We start from the raw sequence: 10,723 nt of genomic DNA, 5'->3' as shown, positions 1-10,723 counted from the left end.
AGCCCAGTGAGCTCTACGATGAAGTCGTCCAGAGCTTGTCCTTTTACCGCTGCTCATGGTAAATAAGAGATTTCAAACTGCCCAAGTTCAACCGCCCAATTCAATTATCGGCATGCAGAACTTGCCGTAGAGGCTGGTCGGTTAAAACTGTGATTGGGTGAGCTTGGAAATACAGCCGTAGTTTTCTGAAGGCTAAAATTAAACACTAGGCTAATTTTTCAAGGGGTGGATACCACAGTTCTGCCCATATTAGCCTTTTGCTTACATAGTACACAACTTTCTGCACATTTTCCTCCTTTCTTACTAGAACAACACTAGCAGCATATTCTGTGCTCGCCAAGTAACTGAACAGAGTTTCTTTTTCGACCGGCTTAGATAGAATCGGTGGCTGCGACATGTGAGACTTTAAAGCCTGGAAAGCCTGTTCGCACTCCTCCATCCACTAGAATTTTTTATTTCCTCTAAGTAGAGTAAAAAACGGGACGCACTTGTCCGTCGATTTGGACATAAATCTACTTAGAGCAGCGATTCTCCTGGTTAAACTTTAAATATCTTTTATATTCATTGGCGATTTCATATCGACCAAGGTCTTATTTTTTCAGGATTAGCTTCGATTCCTCGTGAGTTTACTATAAATCCCAAAAATTTCTCTGATCCAACTCCGAAGGAACACTTGAGGGGATTCAACTTCATCTGATATTTTTTCAAGACGTTAAAGCACTCTTGCAAGTCCCCTATCTGCTCTTTCACCTTCTTCGACTTAATCAGCATGTCATCAACATATACTTCAATGTTTGTACCGATCATCTCCTTGAACATGTGATTAACTAATTGCACCAGCATTTTTCAAACCAAAGGCCATTACTTTATAACAGTAAAGCCCTGTATTGGTCTGAAAGCTAGTGTGATCCTCATCGGGTGGGTGCATACTGATTTGATTGTACCAAGAGTACGCATCCATAAATGATAGGATCTCATGCCCTGAAGTGGCTTCGACCAGCTGGTCGATCCTCAGGAGTGGAAAACAATCTTTCGGGCATGCTTTATTATGGTCTGTGAAATCCACGCATGTTCTCCATTTTCTATTCAGCTTAGGTACTAGTACGGGATTAGAGACCCACGATGGATAAAACGCTACCCTGATGAATATGTTCTCCTTTAGCCTCTTGACTTCTTCCTTTAAAGCTTTCGATCTATCTTTGTCGAGCAACCTTCTTTTCTGTTGCACTGGGGGAAAATTGTTGTCTATGTTTAGCACATGGATGATAACTGTTGGGGCTATTACAATCATGTCTTTATGCGACCAAGAAAAGACTTCCTAGTTTTTCTTCAAAAATTCCACCAGCTTTTGTTTTATTGTTGTCTCTATGTTTTTGCCGACTTTCACAACCCTGGTCAGATCTGCTTCATTGATTTGGACCTCTTAGAGGTCTTCGATGGATCCTACTTCTTCATCAAAATCCCCAAAGTGAGGATCCAAATCCATATCCTCACTTTGGGCAACACCCTATTGGTGACCCAATCACCTGATTGGGCTTGTACTTCATTGGCCGACTGAAACTCTTTTCCAGCTCCTTCCCTCGACCCACCTTTCTTCACCTTAGATATCGAAGTGTTTTATCATTCCCTTATTTCTCGTTGGTTTCCCATTACGCATCCTATCCCTGCATCAGTTGGGAATTTCATGGCAAGGTGCCAAACCAAGGTCACAACTCACAGGTTGACCAGAATAGGCCATCCAATTACAGAATGCGGAAGGATAATAAACTGGGAGCCTAATTTTTCCTGTTGGCGTGAGCCCTTCACCAGAAAAACCATATATGGTTTGGTTTCACGGCTCCAGGTCCTTGACAGACAACTTCATCCTCTCTAGTGAAGATTTGTACAATATGTTGACTGAGCTTACTGTGTCAACTAACACCCTCTCAACCATCATGTTTGCAATCTGGATGTCCACGACCAGCGGATCTGCATGTGGGAATCGGACATGCTGAGCATCATCCTCAGAGAAAGTTATTAACTCTTCCTCTTTTCGAGCTTTTTTAGGCAGTTGCTCCTCCACATTCATCATCTCGATGTCCTGGTCGTGGCGTAAGGTTTGGGTGTATCGCTCCCTTGCCTTCCCACTGTCTCCTGCAAGGTGTGGGCCACCATAGATGGTGAGTAACGTACCTGCCACAGGAGCCGGCTGTAAAGGTGGCAAGCGTTGACGTACAGGCGCTTGCTCGTTGCCTCCTTGAGCGTCTCGCTGAGAACCTCCCGTGGCTCGTACATACCTCCTCAGGTGTCCTTGTCTGATAAGGAAATCAATCTCATGCTTCAACTGGTTACACTCATTAGTGTCATGACCATAGTCATTGTGAAAACGACAAAATTTTGTTGCATCTCTCTTGCAGATATCCTTCCTTATAGGTGTTGGTCGCTTATAAGGGACATTGGAGTTGGTTGCCTGGTAAACCTCCGCTCTGCTCTCGACAAGGGCCGTATTGTTGGTGAATCTTGGCTCATACCTATTTCCTTTGGGGCGCTTATTTTCGGATGTTGATGGCTCCTTGTTAGCCATTTTCCCACCATTTTTACCGTTCCCTTTGCCATTGGGTTTATCCGACCCTTGGCAGCTTTGGCGAAATCTTCCTTTGGTCCCTTGTATTTTGTAGATGATTTCCCCTCGTTGGCAATCGCATCCTCGAGCTTGATGTATCTATCTACTCGATCAAGAAACTCATGGGTACTCTTCACCCTATTTTTTCTTAGGCTGTTCCAGAGGGGAGAATGGCGCCTTACTCCAGCAGTCAGGGCCATCATTTTTCCTTCATCGCCCACTGTTTTAGCTCCTGCGACTGTTCACATTAAGCGCTGGACATATTCCTTTAAGGATTCCCCCTCCTTCTGACATATCTCGACCAACTGGTTGGCCTTAGTGGGGTGTACATGACCAGCGTAGAATTGTCCGTAGAATTCCTTCACGAACATTTCCCATGATACTATACAAGTAGAAGGAAATTTAAAGAACCACTCCTGAGTAGTGTCAGATAGGGTGGCCGGAAAGATCCTGAAGCGGGCATCATTCGACACCTTCTGGATGTCCATCTGTATCTGAAACTTTCCCATGAGTTACTGGGTCCCCATACCCATCGAATTTCAGAAGTACTGGCATCTTGAATTTGCTGGGGGTTTCTTCTATAGCTACTTGACATACTCGATGTGGGATGTCCGGCTTCCACCAGCTATTGGACATCCTGATTTAGTGCATTAATTTGGGCCTGTACAGTGTCTGGGATCGCTGGGGCGACTGGTGCCAGAGGAGCGTACTCATCGTACCTCTCGCGCCTGTCGTTGAGCACGTCCCTCAAGTCGTCATCTCTCCGCCTTTGCTCGTTAGCGCCCAACCGATCAAAGACGTTATGCTGTCTAGGCTGCCCCCTAGCGTTTTGGCTCGCAGACCTATTTTCTCTTGGTGGAGGGTTCCTGTAATGACCCAACTACTCTAGACATTGGACCATTAACGAAAACTATACATAGACACTAATTTTTAATAAAATTTACAAGTGAAATAATCATTACTTCATTAAAACTTGTAAAACAAATATTAAACTACATAAAATTTAAATTAGGATATGGGATCCCATAGTTTTAAAAGAAAAACATAACATAATTGTAAATAAAAAAATTACATAATAAAGTGCGGAAAATACATATAAAACCATAATTAAAGAGACTTCATCCTCGAATCGAACACTCGGTCGTTTGACTCCATTCCGCCTCAATACACATCCCCAAGCTTCCAAGAACCTTTCCTGCCATCAAAACTATTTTCCTGGACATAAAAACATAATGGAGTGAGCCTAATGCCCAGCAAGGAAAATCTAACACATAAATCATATATATAAAATTCATAATGGAACATAAAACATATCATAAACATATGTCACACATACTATAATGGCCATTATTACTTGGGGTCCTATAAACTAAACAAGTCATATGGCCATTAGATTTATGGGGCTTGCTAGCTAAGCAAGTCATATGCCCACAAATTTATTGGGGCTTGTTAGTTGTATAGGTCATATGCCTAAGTGTACAAACATAAACAAATCATAAGTGAACATAACACGTAAATCATAAGATAACACATAACATAACATATAAAATCCTATCCTATTTTCCTTACCAAAAGTATCGGGATATGAGAACAGGTTTGGGACTTTGGAACACTCCTATAAACCATAAATGAAAGGGTGAGTATACTAAAGAAAAAGGGATGAAAGTGATGAAAGAACTATACCATCAAAATATACTTACCAAGAATCTTATGTTCAAGATTTTAGATTTCCTATCCAAGAATACAAAATAAAGTTAGGGTGCTAAGTAGAAAACTATAAGAACTTAAAGAAAACAATATCAAAATGAACTAGAGTTTGGAATACCTTGAATGCTTCTATGACCAATCTAAACCTTGAACCGAAATGAGCTATAAACCTTACTTCCCAATTGTTTGGTAAGCTTATAATCCCCAACCCAAGTGTTTACACTCTCAAAATAACCTAGCAGCTTGCAACCTCTGAACTTAGCTTGATGAATGAATAAACGGCTGGGTACTAGGTCCTATTTATAGAGTTCAAGAATGAAAAGATCTTCATTTAACTTGAATAAAATAATTGCTTTTTAAGTGAAAAATATTTGAATTATCGTTCAGCAGAGGCTGAAGACTCGGTCAAAAAGATGCTGGACTTATCAAGAGGTTAAAGATTAAAATGGGAACGTTTTCAAAAACATTCAAAATTATATCAAAGGAGCCAATATATCGCCCCTTGTATGCGATATATCGCCTGGGCCAGCATGCCCGAGGCTCGTCGAGGTGCTCGTGCGAAGTTACGTGTTTTTCGTATCCCCGTACTGCGATATATCGCCCCCTATAGCTGCGATATATTGACATACGCTGAATATTTAAACACGAAATTGCACATTTTAAGCTTAATTTGAATTGAGTAAATGGCCTTGACTAAGTGCTCTAACGTTTTCAAAGCTGCTGACAGACCCTAGGATATTCAAATTTTAATCTTAATAAACTTATTCCTCAAAAATACTTAATTATCATTAAACATACACATGACAAGTGTTACTTTATTATTGGGTCTATCTAAACCTTATAATATAATAAATATCATCATCAATATCAGTCATAATAATCAAACCTTAGGTTAAAATTAATATTCTTAAACTATAGGTTAAACTTAGAAAATCTACAAGTGTTACTACGAGTGTCCAATTAAATCCCGGTCTGAACCAAAATCCACAGTCATAAAGCTACTACTACTATTACTATTATTCTACTATCTATCTAGCTAAGTAAAGTTCTTGGACTCTACAGTTCCTGTCTCCACCTCTTCCTTCATGCCCTTGACCAGCATTTCTCCTGCTGGAGTCGGCTTCATTATAATCATGGTTGTCCCTAAATTGCGACCGACTATGGTGCGACCAGCTGGTCACGTTGTTTCCTCCTCTAGCTGGCATCTCCTGAGCGTCAGGGGGAGGCCTGCGTTGGTCGGTGGGTCCCCGTGAATTATTATGTCACGGGGGTCCCCTGATTGCAGAGCCTAACTCGGCCTACCTTCTGTTAGCAGAAGGACGTTGCCCACTGCTCGGTGGATGTGGCTCATCAGGCATTGGGCATCTAGGGCTTCAAGGAGGCTGCCCAGCCCTGACACTGGGGATTGTCTTAACCAGCTTGAGAAGGTGGATGCTGCTCAAGATCCTGAATTAGGATATCCTGTTGAGCATCAAGCGGCTGTTCCGGCTTTTGAGGGCTCCCTGGCTGAAGCGGAGGACTTTGACTTGGAGAAGTCAGCGCAGCTTGTTCCCGAGCCAACTGAATGGTTGCTTCTAAGGTAGCGGTGGCATCTCTCTGCCGGCGGTCCATGTCTGCCTGCCGCTCATTCAGTTCTTGACACTGACGTTCGATTTCCCTCTGTTGCGAGGCCAATGTCTCAGCTACATTCTCTTGATTGGCCCTCAGATTGGAAATCTCATCTTGCAACACACTCAGTGTTGTCCTTAGCATTTCAGAATCCATTTATTCCTCCTCAAAATCCAAGTGTGGCTCATTTTCAGCCACATTTGGAGGAGGAGGCTGAGTGGATGCAGCGCCAGAAGTCTACCCAGTTCTCTTGGATGTCTTAGCCATTTGATCTTCTTGAAGTCTCGAAATAATTCTCTCAATGAAAGCACCAAAATGTTGACCCTCGAATTGATCAACAACACGGAGTCAGATAAACTACAAAGAATGAAAGGAAAACAATAAGAAAATCAAATGGAAAGTGAATGACACAAACGATTTATTGTGGTTCAACCCCAATCGAATGGTAATCACCTACGACCACTTAGTGTTCTTATTGATATTGAATCCCAATATTGTGATCAATGAACTAGGGTTCACAAGTTTCACAATCCTTGGGAGGATTACAATTTTGGTGGATAATCACACTATGTTCTTCTTTCTCAATACCAAGATCAAAAGTTCAAAAGCCCTTTCCTTGAGCCTTCTCATTCTTATTTATAGGCTCAAGGGGGTTACATTGGCCGATGGGCCTTAATTACAATTAAGATTTGCGTATCAAGGTAATAAAAGAAAATATAATAAATGTACTTATTACAAGATTGTATATCCCAAAGGAAATAAATGAAAGTATTCGAACAGATTGGTCGCACTTAATCGTGAGACTTGATAAATTAAAGATTCACTGGCCGATGGTTGAACAGGATCCATTCACTCGAAACTGCCATGTGCCATCCATGTGTAAGAAAATCCTGTCACGTGATCAGGAGCCACTTTTGGGTAACCATTAACATTATTAAAAAACAAATAAATTAGGTAAATAATGTAAAATATACCCAAAAATCGAAATATTAAAAAAAGGTCAAGTTTTAGTGATAAATACTTGTCTTCAACAATGAAAATGTCTTCTAATCCTCCACAAATGTTGAAAAATGTTACAAAAAGCTTTAAAACCATCCTATAAACATACATTAAAACATCATTAAACTCACTCATTCTTTCTTTATTTTTTCCCTAAAACTTGAAAATATATCAATATTATGTATATTTACATGATTTAAAGCATTAATATGCAAGAAAATGAAGATGAAAAAAAAAACAATGGAAAATGGCAAAAATGGACCTTACTGTGGCTGGGGACGAAGGGCGGAGCCTTTCCTCTGTCGCGTCTATGAAATGGAAAATGAGCAAGGACATGAGGTTTGGGTCTATTTCGTAGGGAAAAGGGGACTTTTCTCCGCGGTTTTTTCTAAAGAACCGCGGAGAAAAGTCCCCCCTACCCCACCCTTGAAACTTTAGACTGCATTTTTTTTAAACCGCAATAAAATAGTACATGGGTATTAAATGTGACATTTTAGACTAATTCAAACATTTTCTCTTCGCTTTTTATTTAAGGTTGTAAAAAAAGCGCAAAGAAAGCCTATATTTGTAGTAGTGTGGGAAGCATAAATATGGCAAAATAATATTGGGCATTAAATTATTAGATTAATTTAAGGTCAAAAAGTTTGATTTCGTGTGGAAATATCTAAAAGTGCATTTTTGTTAAAAAAAAAAATGCACATTTCTAGCCAAAAAATGTGATTTGGCTAATTAAATTATTTGAGTTGTGTATATAAGAGTGTGACCACTTAAATTAAATGGCAAGGCCTATTTGATTTAACTTAACTATCCAAGATTAAAATCTCAATTATGGGAAAATGAGGAAAATTACCATGTAGTAACTTCTTTGACAACAACACAATTTACTTAAGATTTATTAGACTTAAGTTAGATTAATTAAAAGACCAATCGAAGCTTAAATTGTGATGAGTGGAGGCGGAAGCAAGGTGGTAGATTGGTAAATTCAGTTTATTTTTGTGATATATAAATGGATGGATTATTCTAGGGTCTTCATTATTCACAAATTACAAAACTTAAGTCCTAAGTTTCTCTCAAAAATTCTCTCAAAAAACTACCTTGTGGCCGACTGCCTTAAGAGCTATTGTCTTTGAGAGTTTTCTTCACAAGTATCTCATTTATAATAGTTCATCTACCTTGAACTTAATCCTAAGTGTTGGGGTATTAGTTTGGAGCTAAGGAGGTCAAACACAAAGTTATTTCAACAAAGGTAAACACTAGACTATCTTTGTTTAAGTTTTGTTCTAGGTTTAGTTATGCACTTGGCTTAGTTCACATAGTTATGTAATCTGACTTGATAGCTTTTGGGGAGTTTATCTGTATAGATTAAAGGCTGATTGAGGGATTCAAAGTGCTAGAGAATGCAAAAATTAAATTTGAAAACTAAAAGAGGTATGGTCACCTCCTATGTTTTCCTTAGATGATATTTGTTGAGTTCTTTTTTAAACTGCCATATCTTGATTGTTAGTTGTGCTTTAATTGATCATTGGAAATGTGTTGATGTTATATTAATGGATGATTATACATTCATAAGGATTTATATGTTTGTTATTGATGGAATCCAACATTCCATATGTGAAAATCTTGATTTTGTAAGAAAATGGTTAGGACCTAAATTCTACTGGGTCAAATGAATTGTGGATCCATCTGGTTATGGATTTTCTTGGTATCATGTTAAAGATTAGCATGTGTAGATGTCCATAATGAGTAAAAATGTGCAAAAAGGTTTTCCATTGACCAAGATATAGTTTTTGCAAAATTTGTGTTTAGTCTGGGATTTTTACTTTTAAAAAATTAGGTAAATGGCCTATATTGGACAATTATTTACGTAGAAAAATCATTGAATTTTTTGCATATTTTTGGAGAGAATATTTTCTTAATATTTACAAATCAATCTGCAAAATTTCAAACGAAATTTGTAAAAGGGTTGGGATTTATGAATTTAAAAAATTTGATAAAAATTTATGGGAATTTACCATAGTTTATGGACTGCCAACTTTGAGAATCCTCTTTACCAAGTAAAAGTGGCTGAAAACGATTTGATTTTTGGTATGAGTATTATTTACATGGCTCAGCATGGGTCTAAGAAATTTTGGACCTAATAAGTCTCTCTGGGGACGTGCGCCTTAAACAGCTAACTAATAAGTCTCTCTGGGGACCTGTGCCCTAAATAGATGACTAATAAGTCTCTCTGGGCACCTGCGCCCTAAGCCATGTGACTTTCCAATCACGTGGGCCTTTTAGCCTGGCTCTGAGTAACTAGCCTTAGGCTAGCCAAGCACTTAGTTTTCTTCGACCAATAGGTCGGTCAAGCATTTCATGCTCATGGTGATTACATCTAATCATTTTGGCCTACGGTCAGAATGCTAATGCCGCTCTGGACTCATAAGTAAATTCCATACAACCAGCGCTCAGTACTATTGCTGATCTTGGCTGATCAGTCAGAGCTTCATGACCAGTACTAAACACCATTGTCATTTTTTACTAATAAGTCAGTGCCATTCACAAGTAAGCCATGTTGCCAGGCATTTACAATGAAATCAATTTCCATATATAGAGCACTCAACATGCCTCATCAATAATCACCAGCAAAATTATAATCGTGCACATTCAATCATCCAGATATAAGGCATTAATCATGCTTAACCAATGGTTCTCTCTTCTCTTTCCCCATGGATAGGAAGAAAAAGGAGGTGCCGAAGCCGACGGCGGTGGCCGTTTCTCCGGACTGCAGTCAGTTGAAACCAGATCTCCCTTCAACTCAAGATCATGTTGTACTGGAGAACAGTGTAGAGGAATACCATGACCCATGTGAAATGCTGGAAACTGAACCGTTCGTTGATCATCTTTTGCCACCAGAAACAGGGGGCATAGCTGGTCCGTCCAGAGCTGCGAATTGGGCTGAGGAGATGGAGAAAACAGATTACATGAACTCAGCCAAAGACGTATGGAGCAAATTTAAAGCTAACCAGGTGAAAACTCCAGCTACTAGCTTGGACTTCATAGAACCTATCAAGGTTGGGGACCAAATAATTGCTAAACTAGACATTGATGAAATTGAGATTGAAGCCTCCTTTTGGCGCTCTTCGATTGTTTGTGTCGTGTTGGGTGCTAACCCCCCCTTCAAAGTATTTGAAGGATTTGTTAAAAGAATCTGGGGAAACCTTGGCATTGATAAGATAGTGCGCATGAACTCTGGGTTCACTTTGGTGAGTTTTCGTGATGTTGCTACTAGGGATCTTGTATTGGAAACTGGTGTTATCCACTTCGACAAGAAGCCGGTTGTTCTCCGTCCATGGTCATCTGATATGGACACCGTTCAGATGGTGAAATCGGTTCTGGTCTGGGTTCGATTAAATGGCTTGGGGCTTCAATATTGGGGTCGTAAAAGTCTAAGTGCCCTAGTCAGTACCTTAGGCAAACCCATAATGATTGATCAAGTTACTCGTGATAGATCGATGGTCAAATTTGCTAGAATTCTAGTTGACATGGAAATCTCCGAGACCCCTCCTAAGACTATCTCGTTTGTTAATGAAAGAGATCAGCTAGTTGATTAATTGGTGGAATATGAATGGCTTCCCTCTAAATGCAAATCATGTGGTTGTTTGGGACACACTATGGAGAACTACTCGAAAGACAAGGGATATATTTGGGTCAAAAAATCCAACCCAGATAATAAGGCTTCAGAGATGAATTCTGGAAAGAACATTGCTGAGATTAATGTTGAAAATAAGCTGGCATCTAGTGCTCAGGAAGCCTCAAAGGAAGCTG

The 10,723-nt window shown here is 39.7% G+C and overlaps 1 protein-coding gene across 1 annotated transcript; it reads left to right on the top strand.

The window, feature by feature from the left end:
- The first annotated feature begins 9,624 nt into the window (after window positions 1–9,624).
- Window positions 9,625–10,509, top strand: LOC133785502 (uncharacterized). Its single transcript, XM_062224729.1, has one exon. It carries the CDS (start codon window positions 9,625–9,627, stop codon window positions 10,507–10,509), a length of 885 nt encoding a protein of 294 aa, XP_062080713.1.
- Window positions 10,510–10,723: the final 214 nt, after the last annotated feature.

Source organism: Humulus lupulus, chromosome 6, assembly GCF_963169125.1.
Source record: "Humulus lupulus chromosome 6, drHumLupu1.1, whole genome shotgun sequence".
Classification (NCBI taxonomy): domain Eukaryota; kingdom Viridiplantae; phylum Streptophyta; class Magnoliopsida; order Rosales; family Cannabaceae; genus Humulus; species Humulus lupulus.
The sequence above is the reverse complement of the archived record's forward strand: the minus strand, read 5'-3'. Positions and strand labels throughout refer to the sequence as shown.